This window comes from Muscardinus avellanarius, assembly GCF_963383645.1.
Source record: "Muscardinus avellanarius genome assembly, chromosome: 4".
In the NCBI taxonomy this organism is placed as follows: Eukaryota; Metazoa; Chordata; class Mammalia; order Rodentia; family Gliridae; genus Muscardinus; species Muscardinus avellanarius.
The window spans coordinates 18149535-18166979 of record NC_137789.1 but is presented as its reverse complement, the minus strand read 5'-3'; the positions used below and the strand labels follow the sequence as shown (position 1 = coordinate 18166979).

At 39.4% G+C, this 17445-nt stretch overlaps 1 protein-coding gene across 1 annotated transcript in view; it reads left to right on the top strand.

The window, feature by feature from the left end:
- Window positions 1-16630, top strand: part of FAM91A1 (family with sequence similarity 91 member A1) — a gene marked incomplete at both ends in the record, with an annotated part of 38127 nt that extends 21497 nt beyond the window's left edge. Inside the window, 9 exons of the mRNA XM_080693829.1 lie at window positions 3384-3532; window positions 5232-5366; window positions 5519-5632; window positions 6412-6484; window positions 8777-8926; window positions 11504-11608; window positions 12282-12405; window positions 14532-14601; window positions 16445-16630. Of these exons, the coding sequence (XP_080549955.1) occupies window positions 3384-3532; window positions 5232-5366; window positions 5519-5632; window positions 6412-6484; window positions 8777-8926; window positions 11504-11608; window positions 12282-12405; window positions 14532-14601; window positions 16445-16630 (1106 nt within the window). The remainder of the gene's footprint in view (window positions 1-3383; window positions 3533-5231; window positions 5367-5518; window positions 5633-6411; window positions 6485-8776; window positions 8927-11503; window positions 11609-12281; window positions 12406-14531; window positions 14602-16444) is intronic.
- Between the last annotated feature and the right edge of the window lie 815 nt (window positions 16631-17445).

Below are 17445 nucleotides of genomic sequence, written 5' to 3'. Positions count from 1 at the left end.
TTCTTCAACCAGCATTCTTAGCTGGGCTGCCTCTCTGAACCGTAGAACTCAGAAGAAGATTGGAATGATGGCACGTCACTTGGTGCACTGGGTCGGCCATTCACTCCACGTAGAGGGTGCCGCGGGCACAAGGCTTCAACACTCTGTTGAGAAATGTTGCTTTCTGTAGGTTCTTGACTTGATAGCTAAGTTTTACTCTTTTATTTTTTTTAGGAAAGAAATTATGTAATATGGGTGTTTTAAGCATCTTGTCTGAGTAGAAAGAATTTTCTTATGTCACTAATAATTTGCTGATGGATATGATTTGGTATTCACTACATAGTAAAGTTGTCATTATGACAGTTGTCATTAGAAGCAAACTCTGAAATAGATGAAAACTCTTGGTTTTAAATAGCATGCAGCCTCTCTTGAAAAAAAATAAAAACAATATGTGGCTTATGTTTTTCTTACTTTACAAACAAATCTTCCCACTGATTAGTATAGGACATAAAAAGCACTATTTGTAATTTGGCAGTCTAGTACTGTGGAAGTGTTTGGAAATTAAGCCACATTTGTATAAGAGCAATCACAGTTATAAAAATCTTAGACACTGCCTTCTAACCACCATGCCTTCTTGAGACGTCATACCCACTGTGTCTTAGTAAAAACTGTTAAGTGTCTTTTCTGCTTGACAATGACAATGTTGATTTTGCCTGAAAGTTAAGAAATCTCATTCTTACTGCAAGGACCCATCCTGTCCCCTCAAAACTTAGTCTCCCCCCATCCCCTGTGCTTACCTTTGACAAGGCCAAAACAGACCCTCCAAATTTCTTTCTTTGTGTCATAAATGATTGGCTGGACTGCCTTTCCCAACAAATTAATCAGAACAAAATACTGTTAACTAAATTATAGTTAGGCTTCTCTTCTTCCTTCAGGTTCAAATCAACCTGGACCTTATAATAAAACATTCTTTTTTCTTTTTTTGTGTGGTACTGGGGATAGAACCCAGGGGTATTCTACCTCCGAGGTGCATCCCCAGCCCTGTTTTTTATTCTTTATTTTGAAACAGAGTCTCACTGAGTATCAAAGGGCCTCACTAAATAGCTGAGGCTCGGCAAACCTCAAACCTCCTGTCTCAGCTTCTCAAATGCTGGGATAACAAGCATGCGCCACCATGCCCAGCAAACATTCTTAATGAAGGAAAAACTCTTTTTGTCCAGCTCTTGAGACACTTGTAGACTTTATGATCAGTGTTGTACTAGTATCCCCTCTAATGCAGAAATAGTTCTCAGCTCCTCAGTTTTTTTTTTAATGCACTTTTATTGGTGTATTATAGTCTCAGGTCATAATGAAGTTCAGGGTGATAGTTACATACTTGTGTTTAACACTTGGTGATCCTCAGTCCTTTTAAATCAAGTCTGTCAGATTGTATTGGACAGTTTTATACTTATGTCTGCTGTACATTTCTCGGTGTACTTAATTAAACAGAAGTATCTCTGGTCTTTACGGAGTTTTTGCCATTGTTTTCCTTCCCTCCCTTCCTCAACCCACTTGCTGACCTCTCTCATTTACCTCCGGCTACGTCCTCTGCGCCAGCAGGCTCGGCACTTAATAAAGGCCACTCCTGCTGAGGCTCTGGTCTCTTCCTCCACCTGTTCTTGAGGTGTGGATCTGTTGCTCTTCCTGCCATCTGTAGATGTATACGTCTTTATCTCCTCCATTAAATTGCAGACTCCTAATTCTTAACATTATACATTTAGAGAAACATTGCAAGAATAAGAATAATAACCTTAGCCAGGCGTGGTGGTGCATGCTTATAATCCTAGCATTTGGGAGGCTGAGATTAGGAGGATTGCAAGTTCACAGCTAGCCTCAGCTACTTAGTGAGGCCCTCCGCAACTTAGTGAGACTTTGTTTTACAATAAAGAATTAAAAATAGGACTGGAGGTGTATCTTGGAGGTAGAATACCTCTGGTACCAAAAAAAAAAAAAAAAAAAAAAAGAATAACTTTAGACCCTGAATTTGGGAGTAAGTTGCATATCATGGTCTTTCCTCCCTCAATTAGAATATTATTCCACTTTTGTTGGTTTTCTTAGAAAGTTCCTCATTTTGGGGGTGCCTCAATCCTTAAGATGAGGTTCAGGTTGCATAGTCCTGTCTGGAATACTAAATAAGTAATCCTAGGTGTTTCTAAGGGTATGCTACTTGAAGGTACATGATGCTGTTTTGCTTTTTATTAGTGATGTTCATGTTAATCACCTAGTTAATGTGTTACCTGATTTCTGTATGGTATAGTCAACTATTTTTCCCCCACAACTAATAAGCAGTCCGAGGGAAGAAGGAGTTTTCTACTCCTTGTCAATGGTTTCCCTTGGACCTAGTGTCTAGTGATGGTTTTTGCTTGAGCTATGGTGGTGACATACTGGTAATCTTTCAACTCGAGCACTTCCTCCTTAACAGCTGAGGGTATGCATTCTCTTGATTCTCAGTATGCATATATGAATGTCTGTTTTTCAGTGGTCTGTAATTAGTTATCACTGTCTTAATTTTTTGTGTTTCCCTTATCTCAGTTCTTGCCAATACAACTCCCTTCAGAGTGGCTTCTGTCTCCTTATGAGACATCTCCAAATTTTTTTTTTTTTATAATTCCTTACATTCTGGCAAAACAGTAAGATCTGACCTCATCTTGTACTCATTCTGCCTAACCTTGGAGTTTGCCAGTTCTCCTAAAAGGCTCATTCCTTCCTGGATAATAATATGAGAGTCCAAGATCCTGGTGCTGGGCGGGCTTAGTGGCCCCTTTCAGTAGGCCGCATATCTTTAGATGCATTCTTGCTGGAAGGGGGAGATGGTACACTGACTTTCAGTTTCTATCCTAAATATCGGGTTTTTAGGGAGCAATAGGAATTGGTCTTTTCCTGAAGGATTAAGGAATGCTCATACCATATGCCGAGTCCATGCTTTATAGACCAGAACAATTGCCCCTGTGCTAAAATCAGAACTCGGCTTCGATTGATTCTCTTTGTAGAGAATGGAACCTGGGGGAGAGGACATGTGCTTCCCGGGACAGCCTAGCTGTCCTGGGAACTAGGACACCTAGTGTGCCTCGTGCGGCGGGGGATGGAGAGTGGAATTAAGGTTAAACAATCAGGTTTTCTTAAAGTAAAAAATGGCCCGAGGAAGCACCGTAGGCAACTGTGATAAAAGATGAGAGAATAAAAACTTTTAGCTTTAAATATAAAGGAGGCTTAGTGGTCTCCTAGAAAGTTTGGTACTTCTTAGTAGAGTTATTCTACCTTAAAGTTTTCTTAGATCTCAAGGTATTTATCAACAGTTTATCTTCAGCAGTTTAGTTACACATGGTCGATCTGTTGTTTTCTGTGTGTGCTTAACCCTAACCCAGGGTTTCCCTTGGATCTCTTACGCTGTGAGAGCCTTCTTGGTTTGGACCCCGCAACTTGCAGCAGAGTTCTAAACAAAAATTACACGCTGCTTGTTTCCATGGCTCCTCTCACCAATGAAATCCGGCCCATCAGCAGCTGTACCCCTCAGGTAAAGATGCACCCGGACGAGCCACTTGGGAGGGTCATCATGCCATTAAGAAAGGAAGTCTCAAGTATTCATACTCAGTAGTTAAAAGTATGCTAAATTAGCTGAAAAGAAAAGATGGAAGCCAGGTGTGGTGGTGCACGCTTGTCATCCCAGCATTTGGAAGTCTGAGGCTGGAGGATTGTGGTTCGAGGACAGTCTCAGCTAGTTAGTGAGACCCTCCGCAACTTAGTGAGACCCTGTTTCAAAATAAAGATTGAAAAATAGGGCAGGGGATGTAGCTCAGAGGTCAAATGTCCCTGGGTTCCATTTCCAGACCCACCAAAAAAAAAAAAAAAAAAAAAAAAAAGAAAGAAAAGAAAAGAAGAGAAAAGAAAAGAAAAGATGGTGCTTGCAAGCTGAAGCTCTAGTATGTGAAAATCACCTCTGGTCTTTTATTTTTTTAAAAAATAATTGCACCTATTTGTATGTTTAGCAAGGAAATTGTGACCTGTACCTTTTTCAACAAGCCGAGATATGTTGCTATTCTTCAGTGTTATATCCCACTTGGTTCCTTAGACATGCAGGGTTTAATTGAATAGAAGCAAGGGTGAGGTTCTTGTACTAAGTGGTTTTGCTGCCTATGTTCTTTTTTTTTTTTTTTTTTTTTTTTGATGGTACTGGGTTTCCTGGAAACCCTTCTACCTCGGGCTACACTCCCAGACCTATTTTTTAATATATTTTTATTTGGAAACAGGGTCTCTTAAGCCAGCACGGCTGGCTTTGAACCTGCGTGATCTTCCTGTCTCCGCCTCCCAAGTGCGGGGATTACAAGCGTGTGCCACCACACCTGGCAACTGCCTATGTTCTTGAACACCTGTCACCACACCAAATTTTTGTCTATATTGAACAGGAGTGGTTCTAAGTTTTGTGTTTAACTAATCATTTTTATATTTCCTTTACCCCTCCCCCATTTTTTTTTTTTTTTTGTGTGTGTGTGTGTGGGTCTGGGGATGGAACCCAGGGGCATTCAACCTCCGAGCTACACCCTATTTTTTATTCTTTATTTTGAAACTGGGTCTCACTGAGTTGCAGAGGGCCTCACTAAGTAGCTGAGGCTGTCCACGAACCGCGATCCTCTGGTCTCAGCCTCCCGAATGCTGGGATTACAAGCGTGTGCCACCACGCCCGGCTCCCCCATTCATTTTACTCTTTAACACACTCTGTAGGCAGAGTAGAAGTTTATTACTACCTGGATAAATGGTAAACTGGATGGAGAGGAGGTAGTTCCTTTTTTGAAAAATTGCATGTAATAAATGATGATAATGACTAATACTTGAACATAAAGCTTATTCTATGCCAGACACTATTTTAAGCCTTTTCAAACAACCTTATAACATATTCTAAGGTAGATATGAAATACAGAAATGAAACACAGAAAGCTTTGGTAACATTCTTAAGATGATACGACTGAAGAGATGAGGCCAAGATTTAAACCTAGGTCATCCATGCCAAGTTCATTCTCTTAACTGTAGCGATAGAATGGGCCTTCTTGATTCCAGTTGAAGCTGGGTCACTTAACATTTAGTTTTGTAAGAATAATGGTAATTAAAATGTGCATGGGGCATTTGCTGTGTATAAGACTATTATACTTGGTCACTTATGAAATTTGGCTTCCTTTGATAAGTATTACAATTTTGTCTTACCTCTTTTATGATTGTAGCATATTGGACCAGCTATCCCAGAAGTCAGTTCTGTTTGGTTTAAGCTATACATTTACTTTATCACTGGGCAAGGACCACCATCCCTCTTACTGTCGAAAGGTACAAGACTTCGAAAACTGCCAGAGATATTCCAGGTATGTGTGTGAGGATTTTTTTTTTAATTAAAAAACTATTTTTTAAATTTTAAGGCAAGTAGAAATTAGTGAGCAGTATTATAAATAGGTAACTTTATTGGTTTTTTCTTATTAATAAACGCCATTCTGTCTTATCTGTTTCTTTCCAATAGGGTTATGACCGGTTACTCATAACATCTTGGGGTCACGATCCTGGGGTAGTTCCTACGTCAAATGTGCTCACAATGTTGAATGATGCTTTAACGCATTCTGCGGTTCTAATTCAGGTATGCGTATCTCATTAACGACAGTCAACTTTGGAGTTTTATCCAGAAGATTGCAGTTTGTCTAGTTTTCTGCTAAGCTGCAATTAGACATCTGTACTTTAATTTTCTAAAGTTGAAGTGTGGGGAGACAGAGGTCTGAGCTCCAGCCCTGGCCCTTTGGCAGGGTGGCGGTGGGAGAAACAGTGTGGACTTTGAAGAGGTTAGACCCAGATTTGAATTTCAACCTCACCTCTTACTAGCTGTGTGACCAGTATTTTTTTTAAATGATAACTTTGTGAGATATAATTCAGACACTGTACAGTTCCCCCATGTAAATGATCAATTCAGGGGTTGTTTCTAAGTGTATGTAAAGACAGTGTGTCTTTGGGTTTATGCCATTCCAGTGCAGGTTTGAATTTTGTATTCCTAGTCCGTGGCGTGCCAGGTGACTGTGGGGACCCCTCCGCCTCCTTTCTCTCTCAGAACGATAGTTAACCCAGTTGACCCTCGTAAGCATGCATTTGACCTGTCAGTCATCACGTGGCTACCACCCACCTGATATACCTGTTAGATCCTTTTTTTTTTCCATATGCTTAATTTGGGAAACATTGACCAATAGGTTAATACACATATAACATTGTCATTGCTTGTGTCAAAAAATAAAAAATTGTGGAAATTATTTCGATGGAGTCTAATGTAGAACATACCATCACAGGCAACAGTCTTATTTAATGTGTGCATATCCATATTGGAAATACGGTTTCTTGTGTACATTTCAACTTTTGTTTCTTTATGTTTAGGGACATGGCTTGCATGGGATAGGAGAAACTGTCCATATACCATTTCCATTTGATGAGACAGAACTGCAAGGAGGTACTTTTTGAACTGTATTGTTTTGTCTTTATCATCAATCATGTCAACAATTGGGTGGAAGACAATTCTTAAAATTTTTGGCGGAAAAATTCTTAAAATTTCTTAAGTCCCAGGCTCGTACCATCCTGCTATTAAAGCATACTGGCAACAGGTAGTTCTTTGTCATGTGCATTTTCCCCAAGGAAATGGTAGACCTACTTGTGACCTTTGAAGGAATGTTGATTGGAAGTGAAGAGAATAAATAGGTGTTTACCTAGATGGAAGGTTTTCAGTATGCTAAGACTCCTAGTTTCCTTTGATTGTTTATTTGAAAGTTGGGGAAGAAGACAGGTAGTAGGGAAAATGGATGCTTAGAAACTTTAAACTTTCTCCCCTCTGTTAGATACATTCTTTTTCAGAGACTTTTCAAAGTGTCCAAAGCAAAGTTTTTTGTTTTGTTTTGTTTCTATTTGTGTGGTACTGGGGATTGAACCCAAGGTGTGGGGGGGTGTTCTACCACTAAGCTATACCCCCAGCCCTATTTTATTTTACTTTTTATTTGGAAACAGGGTCTCACTAAGTTGTGGAGGGCCTCACCAAATTGCTGAGTCTGGCCTTGAACCTGTGATCCTCCCATCTCGGCCTCCACAGTAGCAGGATTACAAACATGTGCCACATGCCCAGCCATAGCGAAGTTTTCAGTGCTGTTTTGCAGATTGATTGCTCTGTATGTGTGCACAGTGTGCACATATGGAGTGTTGCTAGAGTTTTAATGGTTTTGTGTTTTAATTTCTACTCAATTATATAGAGAAATCTAAAAATTTAAAGAGATTTAAAAAAATTTTATTGGTGCATTATATTCATACATCATATTGGGGTAAAAAACTTGTCTGTACATACATGTACACATCACTGATTTAACCCCTACCCAATTCTCACCCCCTTCCCTCCCCGTCCCTCCTTCTCTTGCTTGGCTTAGTGATTGACTTTGATATGTTTAAGTACATTGTGTGTTTTAGAGATTTTCCTCTTCCCCCCTCCTTTCTCCTCCTTTAGGTTGCCTTGTTTGCTCCTCTAAAGGATTTTCTTTTTCATCTAGAGTTCCTCCTATGACCCATTTCTCCCTAGCTCTCACATATTAGGGAAAGCATCTGATTTCTTATTTTTTGTGACTGACTAATCTCACTTAGCATAATGTCCTCCAGTTCCATCCATTTCCCTGAAAATGATGTAATTGAGTTTTTTTTTTTTTAATGGCTGAGTAAAATTCCATTGTGTACATATCCCACAGTTTTGTAATCCATTCATCTGTTGATGGACATCTTGGTTGGTGAACATGTGTTTACTATTTTATACTACTCAGAAAACATGCATATATTTTTTGTTTCAGCCTTTGATTTTGCTTTTAGGTTTGTTTGTTTCTTTGGTGGTACTGGGGTTCCTGGAAACCCTTCTACCTCTGGGCTACACTCCCAGACCTATTTTTATACTTTTTTTATTTGGAAGCAGAGTCTCTTAAGCCAACATGGCTGGCTTCAAACTTGTGCGATCCTCCTGTCTCCACTTCCCAAGCGTGGGGATTACAAGCATGCACCACCATGCCCGGCAACAGTAATGAAATGGGATTTTAAGTTTTATAAATTTTAAACACTGATTAATGCTCAGCAACTTAATAAGACCCTATTTTAAAATAAAAAAATAAAATGGGTTGGGGATTGTAGCTCAGAGGTAGAATGCCTCTGGGTTCAATCCCCAGGACCAGAACAAACCACAACTGATTAACAGGAAAATATTGTGTGAATATATCTTCATATGAAGAGACATCTTCATATTGGGACATAAAACATCTTTCTCTTTTATATATTCACATATTTATGAAAACTCAAGCTAATAAGTAAAACTCAAGTAAATATTAGTCATGTGATTTTAAGTAACATTATTAGTGTCAACTTAATAGGAGTAACTACTCAAATTTAAAAATGTATATAATCTGTACTTAATGCATTTCCTGATAGAAGCCTATCAGGTAAGTATTTGAGGCAGATAGAACTGCAAAGAGAAGACTAGAGAATTTGTTACTGATTGGCCTGGTTTCCTTCTTAGCAGGTAGTTTGTTTTGCTAAAGCAGATTCCTCAGAAGACTGAATATGTGTATGTGAACAGCTTTTTTTCTTTTTCATTCTTATATACGTTTTCATTGGACTCAACATTGATTAGTTTAAGTACAAAGAATTGTTTAGTAGAGTATATGTGAGTGTTCGGTGTATTGTTTTAAAATAGTTCACTGATGTGGTGTCCTCTCTCTGTATTTAGAGTTTACCCGTGTCAGCATGGGTGTTCATAAAGCATTGCAAACACTAAGAGACAAAGTGGACCTGCGGCATTTCTGTGGCTACATCACCATGCTGAACGCTTCCAGCCAGCTTGCAAGTAGAAAGCTCAGCGACGCCTCTGATGAGAGAGGTGAGTTAACGATTTGGTTCTTTGAGTGAAAATGATTGGCTCAATACAGTCTTATATATAAAAGCAGCAAGCCTTTATGGGAATGGTGAATTATTTAATACTTAATGTTTCTTTTCACTGATGTTTAAGACAATATTCTGTAACATCATTTGAACAAGTGTCAGTTGTTCGCGTTGAGAAAATACCAGTATGTAAAAAAGTGATGACCTAGGTTGGAATGCAGAGGGGCTCTTGGACTTTAGTGTTGCATCTATGTTTATAGGCTTTGAATTAAGTTAGCCTTAGGGGATGATGGTGTCAAACTCAAGTCATTTTGTAAAAATGTCTCTCATAGTCACTTTTTCCTCACTTCTTTTTTAGTCTCTATAATAGCCAGTCGTGTCTGGACTTTTTTTTTGGTGGTACTGGGGTTCCTGGAAGCTCTTCTACCTCCAGACACACTTCCAGACCTATTTTTATATATTTTTATTTGGAAACAGGGTCTCTAAAGCCAGTGAGGCTGGCTCCGAACCAGCGCGCTCCTCATGTCTCCGCCTCCCAAGTGCGGGGATTTCAAGCGTGTGCCATCACTCCCGGCCGAGTCTGGATCTTGATACCTTAAACAGTTATTATTGTAATAATTTCTTGTTTAGCCTTCTCTCTTCTTTTGATATTTAATCTCTCACATATTAAGCTTTGTTCTTTTAATTTTTTTTTTTTTTTCCGGTACTGGGGATGGAACCCAGGGGCTCCGAGCTACACTCCCAGCCCTATTTTTTTTTTTTTTAATTCTTTATTTTGAAACTGGGCCTCACTGAGTTGCAAGGGCCTAAGTAGTTGAGTCTATCTGAGAACCACAATCCTGTCTCAGCCTCCCATATGCTGGGATTACAAGCATGTGGCACCACACCCGGTGTATGTTCTTTTAAATTTAAAAAGCCATTTCCAGCCGGGCGTGGTGGCGCACGCTTGTAATCCCCGCGCTTGGGAGGCTGAGACAGGAGGATCACGCTGGTTTGGAGCCAGCCTTGCTGGCTTAAGAGGCCCTGTTTCCAAATTAAAAAATAGGTCTGGGAGTGTAGCCCGGAGGTAGAAGGGCTTCCAGGAACACCAGTACCACCAAAAAAAAAAAAGCCATTTCCAAATCACCTCTTTCTGCTTACTAATTGTTTCTGTGCTGACAAAAAATATTGGCTTGTATGTGGCTTTGGTTGCCATGGTGCCAGCTCTAGACCGCTGAATCTGGGAGACCTTTCAGTTCAAGCATCTGTTACTGGTTGACTGCATTTCTTGAGCCTCTTGGTTTGAAATCCTGAGAAACTGTGATTTAGCCATCCAGTGGACTGGATTATCTCTCTCTGAGTAAGATACCTACTTCTGGCTTACTATCTGGCTAGAGCAGTTGGATATCTTTCATCAGCTGACTGCCAAAATATTGGAGGGATATTTTCCAGAGTTGAGGCCTTATCTATCCATCCACTCCCTCCCTTCCTTCCTTCCTTCCTTCCTTCCTTCCTTCCTTCCTTCCTTCCTTCCTTGTACTGGGGATAGAACCCAGGGGATTTCTACCTCCAGGCTGTACTCCCAGACCTATTTATATTTTATTTGGACACAGGGTCTCACTAAGTTGCTGAGAGCCTCACTCAGTAGCTGAGGCTGGCTTTGAACCTGTGTGATCCTCCTGTCTCAGTCTTCCAAGCGCTGGGATTACAAGTGTGCGCCACCATGCTGGCAGGGCTTATTTCAAAGCATGTCTACTATAGCTATCATGTTGGCTTGAGATACTTAGACCTACCTGGTTTTGTTCCAAGGAGTAAAACCCAAGTAGGGGAGACAAACAAGTAAGTCAGCCCACAGTGGGGAGTTAAAAGACTGATGGGAGCTGTTGGAGTACAGTGGAGATCAGAGGAGGCGTATCTTACCCAACTTGAGCTGCCAGGGAAGGTCTCATAGAGAAGGTGCAGTTTGAATGTTGGAAAACATGGTCATTGATTTTTCATGGAGGGTGGCAGCTTTTCAGACAGAGTAACTCATCAGAGCCAGAAGAAAGGATTTGTTAGTAGTAGAAGATAAGAGTAGAGAAGCAGACAAAATCTAGATCTTGGAGGATCTTATGTGATAAAGATTCAGAGTCAAAAAATGATTTTGAAGAGGAATAATTAATCAAACTGTACATTTCCACACCGATGAAAATGGCTTTTGTAGTGACCTGAGTAGAAAGTGTAAACTTGTGTTCTGCTTTTTGAATTTTTGATTCTTTTTAAATTTGACATCCTTTCTGCACTTGGTACTCTTTGTATTTTGAACTGGATAATTCTTTGTGGTCGGGGATTGTACAGGGTAGTATCTTTAACATCTATGGACATCAATAGCTTCCTATTCCTATTTACAACAACCAAACTTCTCTCCATACATTGGTAAATATCCCTCAGGGAACGAAATTCTTCGCTTGGTTTAGAACCACTACTTTAAACTAGTGACTAATCACTTTTTCCCACTGTCATTACCCCTTGCCTGAGTTTTAATTATGTTAGGACTGATTTATTGACAACTGCTGACCACAGAATCCTAATGTTGTATATTTCCTGTAATTATAAGGAGAACCTGATTTGGCTTCTGGCTCAGATGTAAATGGGAGTACAGAGTCATTTGAAATGGTGATTGAGGAAGCACCTGTAGATTCAGCAACAAAACAAAACTCTGGTAAGATGTTAGATGTTCTTTGTAATTTTATAGATTACGTTTTTAGAGATTACAATTTTATAGACTCATTTCTGAGGCTCAGCTTTTCTAGTAAGCCATTTGCATGTTATTTGTTCTTATCCATAATGGACTTTTAATATGAATTTTCTAAGAATTAGTTTATATACTTAGGATAATAATTCAAGTACTTTAAAATTGTGACCTGAGAATAATGACTTAATTTTATTATTCCTACGGTAAATACTTTGACTCATTCTTTCATCTTGCGCATGTCTGTCAACATTCTTCTTTGGGGACATGACTGTTTTAAACACTTGATGAAGCTGTGTGCCTTTCCCCTCCCGACACATGCACATACTCAGAGACTGCTCTTCTGTTCTGGAGATTAATTGATCCTCTTTGAGTTCACCTCCCTTGCTTAGCCTATTGGGGTCTATCCCTGATGTGAGAGGAACCTTACATCAGGGATTTTGCTGTGTTTCTCAAAACTATAAGTAGTTCAGAAATTAGTTGCAGGCAAACCTTTCAGGCACATGTTTTGGTTAATTATTTTTACTTAGTTGCCTGCTTTTTATTTATTTTTGAGGGTCTGGGGATGGAACCCAGGGGAATGTGCTCAAACAGTATATATCAATATGTGTGGTTTTAAAGATAAGTTTTCTCTCTCTTTTAGGTGCCACAACAGAAGCAGATTGGGTTCCTCTGGAGCTGTGCTTTGGCATCCCACTGTTTAGTTCTGAGTTAAACCAGAAAGTCTGTAGGAAAATTGCTACGCATGGTCTTTGTAGGAAAGAGAGGTGAGGGTATACATCCGCTGTCATCTTTTCATCTGCTCCATTTTAAATGTCCTTTTCCTCTACACATGAGCATTGTAATTGCCTTGTATACATTTGTTGATTGAATAAAGATTGCTCGTTTAGGGTTTTTGCTATGTTTCTTAAAACTATAAGTAGTTCAGAAATTAGTCACAGGCAAACCTTTTGGGCACATGTTTCGGTTAATTATATTTACTTAGTTGCCTGCTTTTTATTTATTTATTTTTGTGGGTCTGGTGATGGAACCCAGGGGAATTTGACCTCTGAGCTACACCCCCTGCCCTATTTTGTATTTTTATTTTGAAACAAAGTCTCACTGAGTTGCGGAGGGCCTCACTTAGTAGCTGAGGCAGTCTTTGAACCATGATCCTCAGGTCTTAGCCTCTCAAATGCTGGGATTACAAGCGTGCGCCACCACGCTGGGCAAGTTGCCTGGTTTTGGTGAGGGTGTGGTGAAATGAACATGCTCATAATGGAAGGGAGCTCAACTTTTTAAATATATAAATATCTATGGAAAATTTATATTTGCACATCTCCCCACCCCCCTTGGTATATACACACCCAAGGTATATTAATGGTTGTTTCTTGTGGTGGAATTATGACTTTCCAAGTTTTTTCCACTTTCTACATTTTCTGAAATGAGATCTTTTTCCAGAAATGACACATAGGTGTTATCTCCTATGCTGATTCAGGTGCAGTGTTGGGCAGGGTCGGTGGGAAAGGTCACTCAGCCAGTGGATGACTTGTAGGAGTGATAGCTGTGGATCTTGTAGGAGTGATAGCTGTGGATCTCTCTGCCCCCCCCCCCCCCGCACTAGAGATTGAACCCAGGGACATTCTACCTCCAAGCTACACCCCTAGTCCTATTTTTTATTTATTTTGAAACAGGGTCTCTCTCACTAAGTAGCTGAGGCTGGCTGCAAACCTGTGATCCTCCTGTCTCAGCCTCCCAAGTACAAGGATTACAAGTTAGGCCACCACACCTGGCTCTCTCCATGGCTTTTTTATGTAGGAAAATAAAATCGGATAGCAAGTTTTTAAATAATTGGTTTAATATAGCTTATACCAGAAAATTAAGTGTTCAGCTAGTAATTTCAACAAATCCTGTGAAAATAAAATCGGCATGCTTGAATAAAAAGTGGAAATACTATAAAACTTTAAGGATTTTTAATTTTTACCAGTTTGTAGATTTGAAGAATATTTCATGCCTAGTAGTTTGATATGGTTAGTGTATTCAGCTTTTCCTAGATTGTTTTTTAAAATTATTTTGGAAATTTGAAATTAATATCAGAATTTCTGTCATAGCACCTGAATCCTTATTTTAAGAATTTCTTTCACATAACATTTATATTTATTAACAGTTTAAATATTATTTATTTATTTATTTATTTATTTTTTGTGATACTGGGGATGGAACCAGGGGTATTCTACCTCTGAGCTAGACCCCATAGCCCTATTTTTTTTTAGTATGTATGTATGTATTTATTTATTTATTTATTTATTTAATGTGTGGTGCTAGGGATAGAATCCAGAGGCTTTCTACCTTCGGGCTACACTCCCAGACCTATTTTCTATTTTATTTGGAAATAGGGTCTCACTAAGTTGCTGAGTACCTCAGTAAGTAGTTGAGGCTGGCTTTGAACCTGTGCTATCCTCCTGTCTCAGCCTCCCAAGTACTGGGATTACAAGCGTGCGCCACCATGTCTTGCTCAGTATTTTTTATTTTTTGAAATGGTCTCACTGAGTTTTGAAGGGCCTTGCTAAGTAGCTGAGGCTGTCCGCGAACCATGATCCTCCAGTCTCAGCCTCCCGAATGCTGGGATTACTAGTGTGTGCCACCACACCAGGCTTAAATATCCTTTTAAATAATAACTTCAGTTTTGGTTACACATTATGTTGTATTTTAAAATGACCTAGTTATATACTATTTTGTTATTAAAATAGGCAACAATCTTACGATGAAAAGCATTGGAATTACTTTTTAAATTTTTATGTGATTAATTAGAATGTATATGCATCCATAAATGCATTAAATTGCTAAAACGGTTGATTTAGTTGTTGTATTATATTTGTTTCAACCATTTCCTTTCTCTTTTCTTTTTTTTCAGCCTTCAAAACCTATTACATTCCAGTCGAAAACTCTCTCTCCAAGTCCTTAACTTTGTTCACTCATTCCAGGTAACAAAGCCCACAGCATCTGCATGTTACTTGTCTAGAGCTTTCTCGTATTTGAAGTACTTCCACTTTTGAGTCTCTGCAGCAGCAGCATATGACCTGAGCACTCCTTACATTTTTTTAAATGAAGAGTCTTGCGATTCAAGAAGTTAATTTAATTGACGTGCACATTTCACTGTCCAGGTCTTCATAAACTGAATTGTGGGTTCCTGTGTGCCAGTGCTCCATTCAGGAGAACTGTGCGCTCCTGCTGCGTACCACACTAGGTGCTGGCTTCTGGGTGTGCTCTGTCTTCATCTGTGGTGTAGTGAGGGCCAGTGCTGCGGGCTTGTCTTACCCCTAAGGAAGGAAAGGACTTTCTAGACTTGGTTTATAAGTAAACTTTTAGAGTTGATAGTTGAGAATATTTGATCCAACTTAAGAGATCTCACTATTTTAGAGTTGTATTCATTCATTTAATCAGTATTCTAGGCTACCCTATCTCAGACCCACCTCCAGGTAGTAGCGAAACAGTGATGGGGAAGACTCGAATAGTGTTGTATGAGACAAGTCAAATAAACATTAGAATATGGAAGTAATTATGGATTCCAGTAAGTACTTTGGAGGAGCCGGACTCTGGTGGGCTCTGAAGGTAGACGTAATTTAAAAGGTGAGAGATAATTTATAAGCAGAACCCTGCAGGATGGGCAAGAATATTCCAGACCGGGCTTAGGAAGTACACAGGTCCTGAGTCAGGAAGCACTCAGTGCCAAGGAGCAGAAGGCCAGGTGGCAGAAAGCCCATGAAAGGGGAGGGCCAGGCGGAATTGGAGGGCAAGGCCTTCTGGGGTATGCTAAAGGAGTTGTGTTTTATGCTAAGTGCAAAGAGAAAGAAAACTTTAACTGGGGGAGGGACATTACTTCTGATTGACTACTTTAAAACTCGAGTTACCATTGGAAAGGCGGAGGTAGAGGCAGGATTAGTTCAGAAACTAATTGTAATCACCTGAGTGAGAGCTGCTTATAGCTGAGCACCCTTTTCCTACAACAACAAAAAACCAAAACAGATTTTGCACATCTCCCTAATAAAGATTTGTTCATTATACAAATATACTATTGGAACAATAAATTAAGTATATTCTAAAAATACGCAAAAGAGAAATTTTATAGGGATGCAATTGTGGAGTAATTGTAAAATTATGGAGTAATTGTAAAATTATGGAGTAATGTAAAGCTCTCTTGGCTATGGTGAATGAGGTAAGTTTATTTGGGATGTGTTCTGGAGAAAGATGGGTAAATCTTGATTAGTTAAGTATGGGGAAAGACTGAGTTGTGAGGGAAGGGAGGAATCACCGATTCTTATACTCCTTGACTAGCCAGGTGTGTGGAGCGGGGACCCTGGGGAGGAAGAGGGGGAAACATTTGGAGGGTTCAGTTCTGATGTGGTCGACGTGGAACGCATGGGAGGAGCTGAGAACAGGTCGGGTACACTTGAGCCTAGAGTTTGGGAGAAGGTGGCTGTTGAATGTAGAAATATTAGGAGATCAGAGTGCATGGCTTCGTGTTGTGACAGATTTTGTGGAGGCGGTCTCTGGTTAGGGACACTTTGAGGTAGACCCAGTCCTCTTAAAAATTAATCTGTTTTTAATTCCATAGACTCAGCCCATTATTTCTGTTTGTTTCAAAGCACTAACTAGCATTATTTGGGGCTTGCAAGGTAAATCATTTTGTCTCTTATAGTGCTTTGTATTCCATAAACAGCTCTCAAGATTCTTATTTCTCATTCGTTTTAATTAAGGGGTTTTGGTTTGGTTAAGTAGCTTTGGTAAAATTGAGTCTGGAATGTGTCTCGTTTCTTGATCTTTCAGGAAGGTGCTTCAACACTGGATATTCACACGGAGCCCAGCTTCTCAAGTTTGCTTTCCCAGTCATCTTCTGCGGATATGGGAGTTCCTCTTCCTGCAAAAAACTTAATATTTAAAGATGGCATCTTATCTGAATGGAGCGGGCGGTCGCCCTCCTCGCTTCTCATTGCTAATCTTCATTTGCAATAATTTGATTACTCAATGTGTTGCTCACACTTTCTGCCTTTTTTCTTTCTTGACATTAGCTTTATAGTGTCAGCCACTAAAAAGCATCCTGCTGCTGCCGTGCAATCCTTGTTTAACTGATACTAAAAGTTGGGGGACGTGTTGCGTTTTCTGAAGTATTGTTCCTTACTGCACACTGTATTGCAACAAAGTGCTTTTTAGCAGCCAGCACTGTATTTTTTACCTTGAGACAATCTGCGTTTCTTTTATAATACTAAGGATATTCTTTATAGGCTTTATTATGACTGTTAGGTTTATTAGCAGTCACTATGAATATGGCAGTGGTAATTTTATATGTTAGTTTATTGCACATAAATCTTGTTTCATTTTATATTTTGTTACCTATACTTTAGGGGATCAAGGGAAGAAATGGAACTCTTCCTCTGAAAAGGCTTCTTGGTATTTAAAATAGTGAACTGTAAAACAGTAAACATCTAGTATTGAGAGGTGATGTGATGGGCATTAAGAATTACCGTGGATGTCTGTAAATTATGTATATCAATTGAACATTGTTGAAGGTATATAAATCCGCAGTTATATATAACTTAACTTTGATTTATAAGGTCTTAACTCAGACTATGACTATTCATTGACATCTCATGAGAAGCTTTGGAAAACATTCTATTTTTAAATGTTTATACGTAGACTTACGTTGTCACTCTCTTTGGGCTTTATATTTTCATAGAGTCTTTATGGAAAAGCAGATTTTATTTCTCACTCATAGCTGAGGCTATTGCACGTTTTCACCCTGGTTTATTTTTTTGTTATGTAGCTTTACC